Below are 19,961 nucleotides of genomic sequence, written 5' to 3'. Positions count from 1 at the left end.
TGCTTTCCTGGAGAAGCCCTGCAGGGCTACCTGGCCAGGGGGAGTGGGACAAGGGCTCTCAGTTCAATAATTTAGTATGATTTTTTAAAAATAGACTGCATTTGCTTCACGATTAGAGATCATGTACAAATACAAAGAAAGGTTGGGGGTTGATTTCTTTTGCTATTTGACTTCACTTAACGCCTTGAGAACTGCCCAAGCATAAAATGTTGCATCAAAATCCTACTGTACTTACAGCATATGGTATCTAGTGCCTCCCTTGGCTGGGAATGATGAAACAGAGCCCCTGATTTGTGCTGGTGTGTGACACTCACCATCAATGCCTTCCACGGACAGCTGCAGGCCCAGGTTGTGCTGGGGATTCACCACCCAGTGGTTACTGGTCGCGGTGATGTCGAACACCAGCCACCCTTCCTCTGCAGCCCAGATCGTCCTGGAGTCCAGCAGGAACAAATCTGAATCCCTGAAACAAAAAGCAGAAGTCCCAATTAGCCAGGATTTCCTCTGGAGTCTGCACAAACATCTTTTAGGCAGCACATGGGGTTGGGATTTCAGTGATAGGCAGAGCTGGGCTGGTCTGTGTTCCCCTCTAAGCACTGTCAGATGAACTCTTCTCCTCTCTTCTCTTTTTCTTCTCTTTTCTTTCTCCTCTCCTTTCTTTCTCCTCTCTCTCTTTCTCCTCTCTTTCTTTCTCCTCTCTTTCTCCTCTCTCTTTCTCCTCTCTTTCTCCTCTTTCTCTTTCTCCTCTCTCTTTCTCCTCTCTTTCTTTCTCCTCTCCTTCTCCTCTCCTCGATGGGTTGAAGCAGAGCTAGGCTGGTTTTGGGTTATTTTGCTGCTAACCTTGAGTTCCTGATGCAGCTCCAAAAAAGGCTTGCCAGGCCCAGATCTGCAGAATTACTGTTTGCATATGCAAATCCGGTAATTGGGCAGACAATGCTGCTCGTTAGCCTTTCCACACATAATTTCCTGACTTTTATGCATAACTGTAGTGCTGGTGCAAGCCAGCTGGAACATTGGTGTGCATACATTAACATATGTAATAGGGTTTTTTTTTAATTTGCTCACCTGAGGTTGCAGATAACAGAGAGAGGCAATAACCAACCCTCTGCACAGTCACAGGTCTGCACTACTGTGGGTTACAATCTTTTTTCAATTCATTGCTTGGGGTTTTTTTTAAAGTCCACTGCTGGGTTACTCTAGCTGGAGAAATAATACCAGAAAATGAAAAAGATCCTAAATAGAGAGATTCTGTTCTTTTGAAACAAGTGAAATTATTTCAGATTTACAAGATGTTTCCTGTCAAATTTCTGAAAAATTAAAATTTGAGAAAATACAGGTTCTGTAAAGGAAGGAGTCTTCTCTTACCAGAAAAGAAGGAGATAAAACTCAGATTATAAAATGGATGCTGTTGCAATTCTTTTATAAGAAATTACTTTAAAAGAAGAACAAAGACACATGGTGGAAGTGTCTAGACAAGTCCTGTAAGAGCTGCTTTTGTACCTACAGTGAACAAACATGATCACTTGTTCAAGTGTAATTATATCCTTTTGAATTAAGAACTATCCTTGAAAAACCCTTTAATCACATCCTCAAAGCTTTAAAAGGCCTTATGAATTTGGTCACTATAGATTTGGCAGTGCAAATATGTATATTCAGCTTGGTTTACACAGTGCCTCCTGTTTGCACGAAACATCAAGTGATCAGAAATGAATCTGAGCAAAGCAAAGTTGGCATAAGGGCTTTTGACTCACAGCTTTTCGTGATTTGTTCCCTTTTGACATACTAAGAAATTAGAAGCTTTTGTCCCACGCAGAAGAGGAATGGAGGGGGTTTTGCAATGCTTTTACTATTTATCTTTCCTTTCAACCTTAGTGGGCCAGAGTGTGTAAGAGATGATGTGAGCTGAGGGGTGTCACCACCCACCTCTGATTGTGCTGGCTTACATGAAATTAAATTTTTAAAATGAGTTCCTGCAGAGCACATGAGCTCTGCACACACAGGGCGTGCAGGAAGAAAATTCTGTGTTTCCTCCCTAAAGCAGGAGAAATTTGGGCAGCCCATGGCTGAGCAGCTGGTGCTGCTGAGGGTGCAATTAGTGCTTGTGTTTAAGCAAAGCCCTGCTTTGTGGAAGAAGCCCTAGATCCAGTGGCTGAGGCCAAGTTTCCAGGAGTAAAGGGTTTTTTATTCACACATGCATTATTTAAGCATGGCCCCTGACTGGAACTCATGATTCACACAAGGTTTTGTTAACAAGGACTTGGCTTGCTTGATTTTCTCCCCTTGTAGTTTGCAGGTTGATGATAGTAGAGATCATGATGATTTTTTTGGTTTTAGCTACTGTTCAGCTGCAGTATTATTACTGAGTAAAAACAGCCTTTAAGCTTCCCATGCTGACATCATGCAATCGGGGTAAGCAGACTACATGAGGAGGCATCAAGTACCAGGATGAGTCAGTCTGGGAAATTGTATAAAGCGTTTGTTTTCCTGTAGTTACAGCAATGTGCAAACAATAGGCCTGGAGGGGAAGCCCGAAGTGAGAGAGATCAAAGGGACCCACTGAAGGGAAATGTCCTTCCCACACACAGTTGGAACATCTGGACCCCAAAAAAGCCCCGTGTCAGGTGCCCTTTGGAGGAGTTCAAGCACTCCTGGATTAATGCTTTTCTGCCCTGGCTCGCCAGGGGTGGGATGCAGAACCTCACTGGTGTCGCAAGCAGAGGCTCCTGAGATGTGGCTCCTGTTCAGATGAAAAGAAACCTCTCATTCTTAAAGAAAACCTCCTTTAAGTGGAATGTCCTGCTCTCCAAAGTCAGGCAAACAGCATTAAATCACCAGCTACTAGGCAGCCAGCTCTAGAGATATCCTTGTTGGACAAGACACAGTAAACACAGCAAAGAAATGTTGTTCTGCTAAGACTTAAACAGCATTTATTCTGAGGGCTCCCATCTAATGACTTGTCACAGAAGGTAGTGCTGGTTAACTCTAACTAATGTGGCTGCTTTGGGTTTTAGTGTGAGATAAAGATCTGAGCCCAAAGATAAAAGGTTAAAGGTTTCTAGTGCACATCTCACCCCTGTACCTCGTTTTCTGACTGTGTACTCACAGAGCATGTTCCTGGAGCTATGAATGATGGCTCTGCAGCAAGAAGGCAAAAAAAAACCCTTTGGTTCCTTGGCCCAGCATTCATTTCCTTCATTTTAGAATTTCAATGCATGCAAGAAACTGCACCATGCCTTTTTCCAGAGGAAGAGATAGGAAAGGCACATGATCCTCATTTTACCAAAAAAATTAAGCAGGGACATGGAAATGTTAATGTCTAGATTAGAGTTACATAAATTGCAAAGTCTGGATCCAGACCACAAGTATGTTCTGTTGAGACCACATCAAAATGGCTCAGCGTTCAAAGAACTGACATCAGCGGGAGTGTCGGAGCTTTTAGCAACGATAAAATTTGGGGCTTTCTGCTCGGTTGTCTCAAGTATCAGGCTCTCAGTGGAGCCTGAGATGAAGACAGGAGGTTGGCATTTGCCTGCTGATGTCTTTGGTAGTGTCTCACACTGGATGCCAGACAGGAGAGTCACCTCCTGTTAGAAAGCACTCCCAAAAATTTGTCTGCAGGTCATGTAAGTGCTGTGTGGTCTGTGAAACTTCCTGAGTGAACTTGTTTTCTGGGCTCAGGGGTGAGTAACAAGCACTGCAGCGTGAGGGTGGCTGGGCAGGATGCATGTGAGGTCGTGTCTGGGAAGCAGCTGGAGCTCTGGAGGTGGAAGGGCTGACCTGCCAAAGGGCTGATGGTAGTAAGGAAAGGGATCACAAATATTGAGTGGAAGAGAAAAGGACTGGAAGAAGTGAGGATTGTGGGGGTGAGCACCGAAATAAGAGAATAAGGCAGGGAAGGTGTGGGATAAAGGGAATTGTTGCAACATGGCAATTCTAAAATAAGAGAAAGGATTAACAACAGTGAAGCTTTATGAAAATACTATGTATGGCTCCTTTGCTTTTTGCTGGGGTACTTTTTCAGTCCCTGGGATACAGCTTGGTTTGAAGCCATAAACACTAGATATATATCCAAAAATGAGAAGTGCTGCATCAGCCCCAGTCCCCTGCCTTGGTGAGCTGGGGCATGAGGAGAACATGGATGAAAACATGAGAGATAAAAATTCTGCATTAGCAAGAAAACAGGAGATAAAGCTCTGCATTTATAGACTATATTGCTGTAAGGTCTACACTATTTTAGGACAGTCCTCTTGCCAAACAGTCCCTGCTTTTAAGTCTATTTTCTTCACTCACTGTCCCCATCCTGCTCATCAGCCCTGTTATTTCAAGCTGCTGGTTGACAAGTGGTAGTAAACACTGACGGGCACTTCCAAGAGGGATAAAAATAAATGGGAAAAAGGACAGGCACAGCAGTGAAGGTGACTCTTGGCAATTTCCATTACACTGTAAGGCAAGGTGATTTCTGTGAGCAACCTGGCTCTGTCCTGACAGCAGCAGGTCCTGCTTGCCCTGCCTGCACCAGGGACAGGGAATAATCCCTCAGCCCTAAGAGCACACCTGGCAGCTGGGCTGCCCTGATCCCCCCTCTACCTGCAGGAATTACAAACCTATCACTGCTTTAAACGAGAACCATACAGAGGCTCCTCACAACAGCCTTTGGATGGCTTTACAAATGTGGGTTAACCCTCCTGCTTCTGTTTTAAAGCAGGAAACACTTGAGGCATGGGTATGTTGAATTCTTATTGATTCAGCATGTGAACCACAGTGTCTGAGCCAGCAGCACAATCCTCTCCTCTCTACTCATATTCTAACCCTAGAGGGGCTGTTTGGGTCACAGGCATGGTGCAAGTTTTCCAGCAGGCAGCCCAAGGACAGAGCTGGCATGGGGGAAGGGGGTTATTCACGTCCAGGTTTCAGCAGGTGGAGGGAGGAGAAGGCAAAAAGGGCACCCTGGGAGGGTGAGAGGAGATGAGGGGTTAGAAGACATCTGTTTGGATTAAAAACCTGCCGTATCCAGATTCCAGTTTGCTTGGTGTCATTGCTTAAAGTCAGCTGCAGCTGTCCAAAGACAAGCTTAGGAAAATATTTTTCAGACTTTCCTACTTTGAGAGGGCCCCAGGATCTCCCTGGGCCTCTCCCTGGCACGTTTGCAACACCCTCTGTACACAGACCTGATGCAGCCCTCCTCCCACACCTTCCCTTCCCTGTGCCTGGGATCCCCTGCTCATCCTTCCCTCTCCCTCCCCACTGACAAAAACCCTCCCCACTGATAAAAGCTCTCCCCACTGATAAAAGCTCTCCCCACTGATAAAAGCTCTCCCCACTGATAAAAGCCCTCCCCATGCTACTAGCCCAACACAGCCCGGGGGTTCTGCCAGGTGAAGGGATGTCCATAGCAGGAATTCAGTTTGCCAGAGGTGTTTTCCAAGGATTGGCCTGAAAACTGGCTGTAGTGGTAGTGAAACAGATCTGTGTAAATTCTGCTGAATCTAGGGAAAAAATAAATTCACTTTAAAATTGCAGCAGATTCTTAATTTTGCTTTGTGTGCTTCTAGCAGTTGTGCTGCCTTTCTTACACAGTGTTGGAGAAGGGTAAGATCTAGATCTCAAAGGCTGATTGAAAGTGGCAATGGGAGTTTGTTACTGAGATGCAACATGTTTCCTAAACATGAAGCCTCTTGTACAAACAGTTCTGGGAGAAATGAGGTTATACACACATCTCTGACACTTTCTGTACAGCTGTTTCTGCTCAGCATTGAAGGGCTGTTCATTAGTGCATCACTTACCCTGCAAGGACCCACTGGGGTATGCAAAATGCCTCCTGCAGCTCCTCAAGTGCCTGTGAAGAGTTGTGCCTTGCTAAGTTCAAGATTTGTCAGAGGTTTTGCAGGCTGCAGTGGCTTTTAGGAATGGTCTGAAGGAGCAAACCAGACAGAGCTCTGTTCTTGGAGAGCTGCGGGATCTCTATGCTCAAGTTTCCTCGCTACTTGCTGAGAGATAAATGTAGTTATCGACTGAGCTGCAGATAAGTCACCAAAAATTATAATCAAAGTTATTATCAGTATTTATAGATACTGTCATGGTGCTGGGGCTCATCATTCAATCCAACTGTGCTGTGCTGCACCATCCTCAGAACGATCACACTGGTACTTAAAAAAGCCCCAAAAAGAAGGCACATCTGCTTTATGGGTTGGGTGAGCCTAAGTCTTCTTTAGGTACTAGAATTACATGTTTCAACCCACAACATGGAACCAGACCCCAACAAATGGCAGAAAGGGGTCTGGAGAGGGGCTCAGGTTTGATCTGGTGCAGCAGTGGTGTAGTTTGAAGCTCAAGCTAAAGCGTTCCAGCTGCAAGTCAAACGCAGGAATGCATCCTGCAGGATCCGATTTTTCTGTAGGGCTGGTAACATGAGCATTCAAATCACTGCCTTTGAAGCCCGTGAAATCCATAATGGCCACAAAGTGAACATGTAACAACTGCATTTCAATTACCAAGGGCTGGTCAAGTACCTGGTTTTATTCTCTCCAGTAACAAAACTCCCATCGACTTCAAAGGGGCTGGGATTCACTCTGCAGTGCAAGAGTTGGGCCCAACGAAATAGGAGATGTAACTCTGGGGTGAGGTATTTCAGCTTCAAAAGGTGCAGACAGAAAAGCAGGATGGAGCTCTGAGCCTTAGGGCTGCTCTGCAGTCTGCATTTTTTCTGCAGCTTCAGGTTAATCTGAGGGGGATGCCCTGACTGAGCACTGGGATCTGCTTTGCTCTCCCTCCTTTTCCAGGGAGGAGGAGACTTGAGCAGCCTCTGGCTCCACAGTGGCCGCCTTCAGCTCCCACTGAGGAGGGTTTGTCACCACCAACGTGGACTGGATGTCCTGCTGCTCTCACCCTGCTCAAGTCAGGCACTGGCTTTGTAAAACACCTTCCCAGGCTTTTGGCTGAGTGAGCCACAAAGTCCAAACTGAAGTTGGACGTGAGTCACTGGACTTTGAGCTATGCACTTGAAAGCTCTGAGACATGTTATACCAGTTAAAACATCATCAGTGTTTGGGATATTTGGGGCATTTTTGTTCATGAATGTACTTGTTTGCCTAAAGTGAACAACTGATGCTGTGTGCCTAAAGAATGCTGTGCACGCCTTTTTATCAAGGAGATGTTGCCAGTTTGAAGAGCTTGCCTTGCAACAGAAGATTTGAAAAAGTGAGAAAGAATATTTGACCATTTAGCCTGATTTCCTACAAACTCCTGTAATGATATCTTCAGCCTGACAGAGATGTAATTTCTGGCAGTCCAAAGTCAAGTGGCATCTCATCTGCTGCAAAGGAAGGGCTGGGCCCTCATTTTTGCTGCCAGGGTTGTTAGGTTGAGCAGGTGGATGGGGAAGAGGTTCTACCCTGTGAACACTTGAGCTGTTGAGGGGCAGGATTTCAGGAATAATCTGTTGGGGGTGCAGCTGCTGCTCTGGAAACACCCAAGCCTGTATTTTTCACTGACAACGAAGTGCACACAAGAGATGTTGCTGGTTAGATACCTCCAACCTGTCTGAACTCGTGAAGTCATTAACTGCTGATCTGCTCATACCTCTGCTTTATGTGAGCTGAGGGCACCATCACACCCTCCAAACTGGAGGCTCTTCTGTGGTTTAACTGAAAATCCTGCCTTCAGCACATCTCACAGAGGAAAATCTCCCCAGCTTGAGCTCTCCAGCTCAGCCTGTGCTGCTGTGTGGCTCTGGGAGCTGTCCTGCTCTCTGCTGTGTCTATGATGCTGAGCTGCCCCAGGAGCCTGGCAGGAGCTGCTGTGCCCTGGGCACTGCACAGGAGCAGCACCAGCCTGGAGCATTTCAGCTTCAGGGCTCAAAAGGCAATTCCAGCAGTGCTTCTGTGTCAGAAGAGCCCTGGGAGAAGGAAACCCAAAGGCAGCAGAGGTTTCCCTGCCTGCATGGGAGGGTTTGGCTTTGTTTTGCTCCTGTTGCTAACAACGTCAGATGGGGCTGACTTTCCACGGCTCAGGATGAGACAAACAGCCAAGGAAGCATCAAAGTCAATGGGTGTTTTTTGATCAACACTGGAGAGAGTTTGTTTTCCTTCTCCACTTGCCCAATGACACACTGACTTGGATGACTGGGCTGTGACAGAGCCGGGTGGAAAATGTCAGTGGAAAAATGCAGAAAAAGAGCAAATATTTTTACAAATGTTAGTGACAATATTTTTACCTTTGGTCAATCCAAACCAACAGGAATATTTTTTCAGGACAAACTGTTCAAAACTCGTCATGGCCTGTGCCAAAATGTATGCAAAAGGGGAATATGCACGGAGACTCATTAAAAATAGTGTTGCTGTGGTGAATATGATGCAGTAAAATTGCATCTAATCTTGTAGCTGGAACATCTGTATCATTAGCAAGATTCCTCACCTCTTCCAGACAGTGGTTGATGTATATGCCCACCCTTTGCACATGTTTTTTTTCCTTTAGGAATAGGAATAAGTGGAGGAGACAGTTTGCAGAAACATCTGCTGCTCCACACACAGCTATTCCCAGCAGTACCTTCCCATCCTCTCTAAACAAAGCTGTAACCAACTTCTGGATGCACCACTGTAAAATTAAGATATCAGCTCTCACCCTGACTCTGTCAGTAAGATTCCTAGTGGGCACCTCACTCACCAGGACCTGAGGGGGAGCTTCCCTGGCATCTGATGAGGAAGGTCATTTACTCCAGAACAGGTTCCTGGCAATTCCCCAGTGCCCTGGCACACAGGTGGGTACCTCCTCCTCTGCCAGCACATCTGCAGTTCCTGCTCTTCCCAAGGCTGGAAGGATGTCCCTGCAGGCCTGCACCTAAATAACCCACTCAAGAAATACAGCAAAAGCAGGCTGCTGCCTCTGGAATGGCCTAAGAGGGAATAAACTGAAATGTTTAGGGTAAGCAGGAAATCTGATGGGTCCTGTGCACGGCTCTGGCTTGTTGCCTTCTCCTTTAAGGAAGATCTGGTTAAAATGTACAATTTGAATTACCACTGTTTAATAAAAATAGATTCATTTTAGCACAGTCCCCAAACACTGCAAATAATTGCATCATTAGAAATGCCAGGAGAACCGTGAGTTTTAAGCTATAAAATCAGAATTTCAGATGTGGAAGAAAACACACCAGTAGTTAAATATTTTTGCCATCCAGCAAAGCTAGTAGAAATTCTCACTATTAAAAAAAAGTTGTCAAGGTTTCCTGACATATTTCAATTTTTCTGCATTTTTATTAGCCCTTATAAAACTATAAAGCCAGAGTCCTGATTATACTTTTTTTCTTACCCTTTTGGACTTTCCACTTTTTAAATCCCTAGTGTTTCTCTTTTCATAAACCTAAATTAGGACTGTAGTATTATTAGCCCATATTTAGCAGTCCTAAAGAATAACTTCTGACTAGAATGTGATTGTAAATACTTTTCACATAAATAAATGCAATCTTACTTTGGGTGGGATTTGTATGTAGAAGAAATATGTGCAAATGAAACTAAGTGCCTTTGATAAGTGGTTTGGGATTACTGATTAATTGGAACTAAAACCAGATGAGAAAATTGAACATATGTTCTTATTCAAGTTCCCTGGAGGATTTGTCAGGGAGCTTGGCATACATTAATAATTGCTTGGAAGGGATTTAATGGCTCATCTTGTAGTTTTGCACATGCAAAACAATCAGTCAATATAAAAAGCATGGTGTCATCTGTCTTTGTTAATTAGGGAACTCGAATGCCTTTGATAATAAGGGCTAGTAATTAAGCTACAATTCCAAAGGAAGCATTTGGGTTTGCCACCTCAGGATCCATCAGAGGCAGGAGGAAGGAGGGAGTACTTCCAGAAATCTCCAAATATTCCCGGTTTATGGTAGTTTTTTCTGCACTGGCACATGGCCTGGCTACTGAGTGCTCCCAGGGGCCAGAGCAGGAGTGCTGGGGATGCTCCAGGGCACCTCTGCCACATCTCAACACGCAGGAGCTGCTGCAGCAGCCCGGGCTGGGATCCCCTGCACGCCCCAAAGCCAAGCCCAGCCGCTGCTCTGCTGGCACCAGCATCTCCGAGAGCACCGGCTGCAGCTCCCGGCAGGACCAAAGCAGCCTGTGCTCCCAGCAGGGTCTCCCTGTGGGCCCTCACCTTCCCGGGTGCTCCTGCAGGACCTGGTAGACGCTGATCTGGAAGGTTTCGTTGTCGAAGCGCTCGCGGATGTAATCCTTGTAGATCCTGAACTCGGCCGCCGTCACCGCCTCCCCCTCCGGGATTCGGGAGAGATCAAACCTGAACTCTCGGTAGTGGCAGCGCTGGTGGTGGAACTCTCTGTCATGCTCCACTGGAACAGAAAAGAGACCATTAGCCACCTGCTTTGTTCCCCTTCCCCTCGCCATCAAACACGCTGCCAGTGCCACAACAGAGAAGGGCGGGAATATCTGATGGGGCTGCTCAGGTCACTAAAGCACAGAGGAAATACCTGCCTCTCTCTGGGCTATTGTGGGCATATATGTGTTTATCAGGCTCCCTTTGGAACACTTTTACAGTTGGCTGGTACAGGGGGCCATTGTGTTCTAATGATTTTTGGCAGTTTTGTGCTTGACAAGTGACTCTGGACGTTTGCCACCGATAAGGACCGAGCTGCTGTGGGAAGGAGCTGAGACAAACAGATGGGGCTTTTCAGGAGTGCTGGTTCTTGGCCTGGCTCTGCTCCTGACAATCACACACACACACATACCCACACACTACAGACACAAATTCCAGCCCTTGAGGCTTTTCATGCCAGTGACCCACATTTGGTGCCAGCTGAACTCATCACGAGCTCATGGCTCCGCTCCGTAGGGTCAAAGATTTCATTTTAAAAGATCTTTAGTGATCAGGGCTGTGAAGAAACTGCTCAAAGTGAGGACTTTTTTCCACCTCCTAACCCTGACTGAAATAACAAGTGAAATAACAAGTGCCAGATCCTCCCAGGCCGGCATTGGGATGGATGTGTGTTATCCCACGGGGTGACAGGCCTGCCTGTCCCCTGACGGGCAGCTGGTGGTCCTGTGGAACCCTGCTTGTGGTACGGAAGCAGGGGCTCAGTGCTGGGAGCAAACAAAGACTTCAAGCCAGTCCTCCAGCAAGGGGGAGGAGAGGTGTCAGTGCCCCAGCCCAACACATGAGCCTAGGCACCCTTCTTGGAACAAATTCCAAATTAAACAGACAAGTCAGACAAAGGAAAAGGGGGAAATGGAGGTATAAGGGGATGAACTGACTCGCCCAAGGTCACAACGCATGACATTTTAAGAGCTGAGGTTTGAACCAGGGACTTCCTATATGTCCCAGTCCTGTCGTCTGTCCACTTGACCTCTCTGCAGCTTGACTGCACAATTCAAGTAGTTAGCTCTGAGATTTCCTTGGCGAAGAATGTGTGTCTTTCTACAGGCCTGATTTTCTTCTGGCAGCAGCAAATCCATTGTGTAAATCCATTGACTTAATGGGAATTACTCCTGAAAAAGAGGAGTTTCAAGGCCGGGTCTGGAAAGTGCTGTTTAAATTTACAGCTCTGCGTGGTGCAAACACAGATCAGCCCTGGCCAGGGTGTCCCCATGGCAGGGACAGAGCGTGGGCAGGCTCTGGGAGCGGGGCTGTGTCCATGGAGCAGGTTCAGCACTGCTTTGCTGGCCCAGGCTCAGCTGCTGGCCATGGACTCTTCCTCCTCTCTCACATCCCCTCTGTGAGCAGTCCAGTTTGCCACTGTGTGATTGCTGCTCAGGGAAATGCTTCAGAGCTCTTACTCATAGCTGGGATTCATCTCAGAGGAGTTTTTTAGGTATGAAACCTCTAAACTTTCCAAGACAAAGGTGATTAAGTACAGCAAATGGTTTTATGTGTTGGGCAGTCTCTGTTGCACCTCTACTAAAACATCTCAGGGGCAACATTTAGTGTCTTATACCCTGATGTGGAGGAATATTGTGAATATTCACCAGTGTTTGTGAAAGACTTGGCAGGCTACAGCTGCCCTAGACATGCTAGCAACACTATTAAACAAGCCTCAATCCCTTTCCTCCAAAGTACTCCTAACAGAATAAGATATAAAGAGCATAATTTCAGTTTTAAAGGAATTTATCTGCAACTAAATTAAAATGGAATGAAAAATACTTTAATATGGAATCACTCCTTTAACCACAAACGTAGAACAATGAGTATGATGCTGTGTGGCTTTAGTTGCAGCTGTTAGCAGTAGGATGTACAAATCTGATTTGCTTCCAAAGACATGGGAAGGCCGAATTTCCAGAGGAAGGTGGGTGCAGTTTTTCAGTACGTGTGTGATGACAACTACATCAACCAACACTGGCCTTTAGCGGCACTTTAAACACAAGGTCTGACAACAAGCACATGAAGGTGAAACTTTTTGGGGTGCTGCTAAAGTTCACAGCAATTCCCACTGCTGAGCCCTAGAAAAATGTGTCGTGTTAGTATGAAAAAATAACAGCCAGGGTCATAAAATAAAGAGCCCCAAAGTTTGAACTTTCCCATGCTTTGCAGATGTTTGGATATAGGGTTTTGGCCTGAGCCATCTTTAGTGTTAAAGCAAACATTCCTGTGGCTATAGTCATTAAGATCATGAAAATATGTGGATATGTAACTGAAGAAAGAATCCCAAGAAACCCTTCAACTCAGTGTTTATTGTTTTTCCCCTTTTTCTTTGCACTCTGGACCTATCTGCTGACCCAGAAGTAACAAATCCTTTCAGAACTAATTTACGAGAAACACTGACCCTGAATCAACATCTGTTGGATGACTGCAGTAAATCTTATTACATAATTAAACACCAAAATCTATGTTAAAATAACGTTAAGGGTCTGACTCGAGCTCATAAAAGCAAGACTCTTCATTATGAAAGCTGAAACCCTATCCCTAAGTCATGCTGCTGTGTGCTGGTATTTGGGAACATAAGGTACAGTATATCTGATCAAGCACTTTTTGTAGCCCCCTTTAATACCTTAAGCACAACAGCACGGGGTAAGCAGGGGAGCATTCAAGGAGCCTGAGTTTCCTGGGTTTGATGGGTGTCAGACCTTTGACAATGCTGCAACTGGGTCATTTCCAGTTAATTACCTGAGGAGCTGGAAGGGGGAGAGTGGGGGGCAGAGCTTAAAAAAAGGCAGGGGGGAATAGTGGTATTTTAAGTGTCCACTGAAACAGTCAAGAGAATTGCTACAGCTCTTTGGATGTGAATGTGGTTGCTCCATTAGATTTATAAAATCCATGATCCCTACTGACAAAATGACCATAAGAAGAACCTTTGGTCATCCTTGAAGGACTTAATCTCTGCTGTTTGTTAGCCATTCATGTTAAATTAATGTTAAAAGCTCCCTTAAAAGACATCAAGAGTTTTGAATATTTGCTGGATATGCTTCATAGCCCTGTTGCCCACAGAACTTCAAGTCATCTTTGTCCCAGGCTCATAGTTCTCACAAATCTACTACCCAAAGGCTTTGGTGAATGGTTTTAGCCCAGATGCTAATTTCAAACATTGGAAATTCCAGCTCACAATTCAAATGCCTTGGCAAGGCAGCTGCTTGGAGAGGAAGCCAAAGCTCTGGATGTGCAATCAAAGGTTGTAAAATGGGAAAAGGAAGAACACCCTTGAAAAATAATTCTGCTATGAAACAGACTGTGTGCCTTGACTGTGGGAAAACATTGCATTTCCTCTCCTTAAAAAACAATCCAAAGTCACTCGCAGGTGATGTGTGTGTAAACATCAGCCTCTCCTCATTCTTAGAAGCAGTATTGCATTTTGGAGGCACAACCACTGCAGACAAATTCTGACTTAATTTGGCCTAATTTAACACAGGGCTTAATCTGGCCTAACTCAGAAGGCCAAATTGAACACAGGGCTCAGAAATTGCTGGTGTAAAACAACCCCTGGCATGGTGAGTGTGGCAGTCAATTGGAGCTATGGTGGATGAGGATCATCAGACACACCCTCTGGCATAGTCCTTGGCAAGGGTGGAGACAAAGGGAGTTGAGAGCTGTGGGGTGGAGGAGGACATCAGCTGCATGAGAAAATAAGCAAGACACCAAAAATCGTGGGGGGACAATTAAAGCACGCAGCCAAAACAAGGAATGTCTCAGGCTGGTGTTATCGGTAGCTTGGCCACACCTGTCACAAATATGCAAGTCAGATCAGCACCTTTGAAAGGCTGGCCTGGCTATCTGAGCAGGATCTGAGTGCTGCTCTCTCACACAGAGGGCTCCCAGCTCTCTGGAGTCCTTTGGCTCCCCAAGCCTCTGTTGTGGCCTGCTGGTGATGCAAGAGGGGCAGTTGTGCAACTGAGAGGGATGGTTAAAAGAAAACAGGATGGGTACATGTGCTCAGGTGTGGAGCAGCCAGGTATCAGATCCGAAAATATGGGAAAGCTGGAGATAAAATGTCAACAAATACTGGGTGCTTGTTCCGACGTGTGCTGAAGATACAGAAGTTAAAAACATCAGCAGACAGGGATGAAACAGTGTGGCTGTTGATATTTAGAGCTTGCAGCAATACAGTTAAAGACAGTACCAAAAAAATAATGTTGGACAGAAAACCTTGTGGTCCTGATTTAACAGCCCAGGTGCCCAAATTTCCAAAGCAAATGAAACATCAGCATAAAGCTGGACACTGAAACTGATCCCACGTTTGGTCATTTTCACAGCAAAGTATGTTGAGGTTAGAAATAAACTAACTACAACTCTTTGCATTTCCTTTGTAAATCTCTGCTGGGAAGTGCAAAGCCAACCTGAGCTAATTCTGCAGATCCTGGTTGGACCTTTGGGGTTGTGTCAGGGATTGCTGGAAGGCCAAGCCCGACACAGGGATTATGGTGAGGCACAGCTTGCAGTGTTTTCATTTCTCCCCAAAAATCCCAGCTCAGCCCAGGGACCCAGCACAGCAGCACCGTGCCAGCCACCAGCCCCAGGTGTTGAGCACAGCACTAGTGAATCACAAGATTTTTATCCAAGAATGACTGTGTTAAAAATAATTATTATTGAAGCATTAAAGAGCTTATCTAAATGCCGGGGAAGTCAATAGAAATATTTTCACTAATTTCAATGGATTTCACGGGAGGCCAATCTCCCTTGTTAGGTATTTTTGCTCTCTTGTTTTCTGAAGATGTAAAAAACTGCTTTTCAGAAAGAAGCTCAACATCAGATGAATAGACTCCATTCTCAGGTTGCCAGACTGGGGAAGCTTTGGTAATTCCACACCTCTTCCTCCCTGTCAAGTTTGGGTGATGCACTTAGAATATACTTTGAATATATAAACAAGTAAAAACTTAAATTTTCTTGTTAACGCTTTCAACTGATAATATGTTAATTGTTTTTATAGGGCACTTTGAGAGCAGTTGTCTCATTTATTGTAGTGCTTACAACAATTAGAGCTACTTGTTTCTCATTTACAATGGAAAAAGGCACCAGAAGGAATGTGCAGTAGGGTGTCTGTAACTTCTTCACTCCCGAAAAAGGCCAGAAGGGATTTGTAAAGGACTTTAATCTCAAATAGATAAAAGGTCCCGAATTCCTGAGACTGAAAGATAAGTCAAAGGAAAATAGATTTCAAAAGACAACACCCCCCCTGCCCCAGCCTCTCAGCCAGGCTGCTGCTGAGCCATCAGCAGCTGCCTGAGAAACCCCTCAGAGATTTGGATGCAAAAAAATTCTGCCAGAATCTGGCATTAAGGCCTAACAGGCTTTCAGAGTCTACCTGTGTAGTTTAGAGGGTAGGAAAGTTTCTCTGCTTTCTCTCCAGCAGCTCAGAGCTACAGAAAATGGGCACTGCTTCCTCAGAGGTGGCTGGGGGCTGTCTGGATGGATCTGGGATCCAGTGGATGGATCTCAGCCTCAGTGAACCAAACTCTGACACATCTGCATCCAGCAGTGCGAAGTCTTATCTGAACTTTGCAAGAAAATGTACCTTTCTTTCCCTCCGTCATCACCTCCTGAGACTGAAGCCAAAGCTTCAGAAAGCTCTGTGGCATCATTTCAGCGCAGAGCAGGAGATTCCCAGAAAACAGCTCCACCTGGGCCCCACCAGCCCTCCCAGCCTCAAAGGGAAGCTCCACTCCTGTCTCCTGCCTCACCCTCCCGTCTCCCTTGGGAAGTGTTTTCAACTGGAAAAAACTTTTCCCTTTCCCAGATGATCTTTTGGGTGGATGCTGTCCTCTCCCAGAGGACCAGGGACCTCCCAGCACGGCGGGAGGGAGGCCAGGGCCACCCCTTGGGCTCGGGGCTTGTGGTGCTTGTGAAACTGAGCTGTAAATTTTCGGGATGCCAACTTCGAGACCTCTTGATGGGCTTCTAATTAACAGGCATTAAATGTTCCCTCTATAAATTGCACTTCTTTGTCTCTAAATTGGTGGATAAAACCATGGCACTTATGAAATATAGGCCTTTTCTCCTTATGTTGCTGAGGTTCAAGAAGGAGGAAAGCAATTAGGGGAAGGATCCAGCGGTCTCTGCAGCTGAAAGAGCCTACTGGGCTCAGCAGGACGCCTGACTGAGCAAGAAATGCGAGGTCAGTCCTTACATTTTTCTGAGGAAAAGGGGGACTATAATAAAGATTATTGCAATAATGTCATGCCAGGCCACAGCCTGCGAAGGCACATGTTTCCCTCCTCATTGTGCTTGACAGCAAGAGTTACAGGGGCAGTGGCAGGAAATTTATAATGGCAAGAATTTGGGAATGCAAAGTTCTGTGATTGGTTTTCATCTGTTTCATTCTCTCGGCTTCATGATTTACATGCTGACATTAGGCAGCTAAAGCAGCAGTTACAGAAATAATTGAAGAAATAGTTGAAGAATATAAATTGGGAGTTCTATAAATGGAGTAGAGCAAATGTCCTGGGGTGTGTGATGAGATATATTTTTAATTTTTTTTAAAGAGTGATAAAAACAGTATTTGGCAGGCCTTTTACATGGAATAGCTGCAGCTCTCCAAGTCATCTCAAAGCTAATGCAGGTTTTTGGAGAAACCTAAGGAAAAACAAATACAGCCTAGATTCTGATCTGTGACATAAGCTTACTAGAAAAATACCCAGTGGTTTTCCTGTAACTCATTAATGCATCCCATCACTGGGGATTGCTGCCATCCTGCCACTTCTTAAAACACAGCCTGTCCTTGAGCCACAGGCTCAGCAGCCCCAGATATTTGGGGGGCGCTGGGCTGATCTCTCCAAGCCCTGCCCTGATGCCTTGTCCCCGTGTGCCCTTTGCTGAAGGGGCTGCTCTGAGCAGAAGGGAACCTGCACCCAGCTGCTCCCTGCTCAGGGACCCATTTTACAGCCAGGCAGAGGGAGGAGAAGGTGATAAACTGTTTCTTGCATGGTAAATTCAGTGTATGCCAGGGCAAAGTCCTGCCCCATCCATGGGTGGAGAGCGGGATTAATGCACTAATTTCAAAGAAGATGGAAACCAGCCTGCATAAATCCCTATCCCCAAACCCAGAGGCTGGAAATTCTTTAGTGCTCACTCTCCAAAGTGATCTGAGGTAAGCATTTTTGCTTCGAAAGGGGGAAAAAAACCCTCTGGAGTTAATATTCTCCCTTTAGCCATCACTTCATTTTTTCAGCTTTCAGCATGGAGCTGGTATTGCCAGCAAGACCACCTAGCCACAAACCCAGCAGGGAGCTTCCAAAATTCTTCTGAACACTGACTCCTTGTTATAAATTGAAAAGTGGTAATAGCAACAGTGCATATCACATCTGTGCCAGGCTTCAGGCCTGGGAAGCAGCAGCCTCCCTCCTGCAGAACACAACTTGGAAAGATCCTTTCAGTCCACACATGTATCAGCATTAGCCATTTCTTTGTCAACAAATCCCTTAATACGTAGCCTTTCTATCATGTACAGATGTCCAAAAAATAATGGAATACTGTACTACAAGATTAAACACTTTAATGTCAGCATATGTGTTGCATGACTCTGAACAATGGTATCATTGTGCGTGTGCAAACAGCCGGGCGAGGGAAGATGGGTTTAATTATCTCCCAAACAGCAGCAAGTTCTTCCTGACTAAGTCAAACTTCAGCTAGCAAGGGTTGCTCAGGACAGAAATTGGTGTTTCTCCCTTCCTGGTGTTGCTAAATTGGTGTTCTTGCAGTGTTGGGGTTAGTGCTGGACCAGGCAGGGCTTCCAAGCGCGGGGCAGGAGCCGCCTGCTTCCCCAGGGTGCCACCACGGAATGTGGCCTGGGGACCAGAGGACATCGGAGTCACCACATCCTCTCACTCCATGTGTCACCCACGAGTCCTTTAAGTTAAAATTCCCAAGTATGGTAGATGGCAAAGGGGGAAACAGCCACTGGGAAGGAAAGGACAGAGAGAATCGTGCGTGCTGCTGTCTGAATCTAGAGACGTTCCCTGCTGGGATTTCTCTGCAGACACTCTGAGGCAATGCTGGATGGTAAAATCGTTTCTTTTTAAAGAACATCCATGAAGTTTCTGGGCAGGTTATGCACAGGTAATCCATTTTCTTTCCCGAGTGTGCCCTGATGGGTGCCCGCTTAGGCTGTGGTTTCTCTGCTGAAAGCAGAGCCAGACAAGATGAAAGGTATTGTGAAAAATTTACACGTGGGACTGCTCTGCGAACACGAAACTCTCCTAATAGTAAACAGACCGGTGGTGGTGTGACTCCTGGTGCTGTTTGCTGTGTCTAAATGTGTATCTGGGGAAAGCAAAGTTAAATAAGCAGGGAAGAGATGTGTTTCTACAGAATACCTTATTCACAGCCCTGTCATGTGAAACACAGCAGCACATGGAGCTGCAATCCATCTGCAGCTGCTGTAATGCACTGAGGACTGCTGTGGGATTTGAGTGGTGTGAGGGAATGGAGAATTCAGGGAGGGGTGACAGGGAAAAGAAAAAAAATGGGAGTTCATGAAGTTGTACCTTTTGACAGACTCCCTCTATTTCTACCTTCATCCTCCTGGAATCCACTATAAAGAAATCTCCTGCAGGGCCTCCTCTCCAGGCTCTCAAATCCTGTTTCTCTTCCTCCTTCCACAGCAAAGGGGGAACCCAGGACAGTGCTGCCCTGGGGGTTCACCTCAGCATCTCTCCTATTCCCAAAACCTTGTGGGTGGCTGTTTCCCAGAGAGGCAAGCTGGGGACTGTGGTGATGCAGCAAATCCTGTGTCCCCCCCAAGTGCTGTGGCCACCACAGATGTCTCGAGCTCTCGTGCTGGCACCGGGAGCAGGGTTAACCCAGGCTGGGGCTCACTCCTGACAGAGCAGGGCTGTTGTGCTCTCTGGACCTGAAGGATGGGATGCACAGGACAGCAGCTCCAAGCCAGGGGCTGCCACAGCTCCTGCAGGGACCGGGGGAGTGCCCAGCGCCCAAAGGCAGACTCAGCTCTGCTCCACACCCTGCCCTAGAAATGGCCCCGCAGCCAAACTGAGCAGTGAGCAAAAGGACAGGCAGAAGCTCATAAATGCTCCTGCTTTCTTTTCTCTGTCTGCACAACGTGCAGTAACACAGCCATGTGCTGTCTAACACATCCCCCAAATCCTCTGGGTGCAGCTGTGGGAGGTATGTGAAGATGCAGGAGTACATTTGGGCAGAGATGATGGCTACATCACACTGCTCACTGACTTTGTAGCTCAGGGCACAGCAAGGCTGCTTCCCTGGTGCTGTGGGATCAGGGAGCTGTATCTGGCCAGGCCAACTTCCCAGGAAAGCTGTGCCAGCTTAGGTGTGAATTGCAAGTCACACATTTTGCCAGTGCATCCAAGGGTCACGGAGATAGCAGCAGTCTGGGGAGGAACCCAGATGAGGATCAGGCTGAGGTGGCAGCCACAGCACAGAAAAGGGAGGAGCAGAAAGCAGGAGGGTGATGGGTGTCTCGAGGGGGAAGAGGCTGTAGAGCACAGAGGGAGAAAAGTTAAGTGGCAATAAGGTTTATTGAGAAAAATAATCCCCCAGTCCAGACACTTGACAAATGG

The 19,961-nt window shown here is 46.3% G+C and overlaps 2 protein-coding genes across 3 annotated transcripts in view; one reads left to right on the top strand and one right to left on the bottom strand.

The window, feature by feature from the left end:
* The window catches only part of SPO11 (SPO11 initiator of meiotic double strand breaks), a 103,990-nt gene that overhangs the window by 32,672 nt on the left and 51,357 nt on the right, over positions 1–19,961 (top strand). The window lies entirely within an intron of this gene.
* Positions 1–19,961, bottom strand: part of BMP7 (bone morphogenetic protein 7) — a 39,353-nt gene that overhangs the window by 4,572 nt on the left and 14,820 nt on the right. Inside the window, exons 2-3 of the mRNA XM_012570263.5 lie at positions 10,144–10,336; positions 315–463 (exon numbers count right to left, since the gene is read on the bottom strand). Of these exons, the coding sequence (XP_012425717.2) occupies positions 315–463; positions 10,144–10,336 (342 nt within the window). The remainder of the gene's footprint in view (positions 1–314; positions 464–10,143; positions 10,337–19,961) is intronic.

This window comes from Taeniopygia guttata, chromosome 20, assembly GCF_048771995.1.
Source record: "Taeniopygia guttata chromosome 20, bTaeGut7.mat, whole genome shotgun sequence".
NCBI lineage: Eukaryota > Metazoa > Chordata > Aves > Passeriformes > Estrildidae > Taeniopygia > Taeniopygia guttata.
The sequence above is the reverse complement of the archived record's forward strand: the minus strand, read 5'-3'. Positions and strand labels throughout refer to the sequence as shown.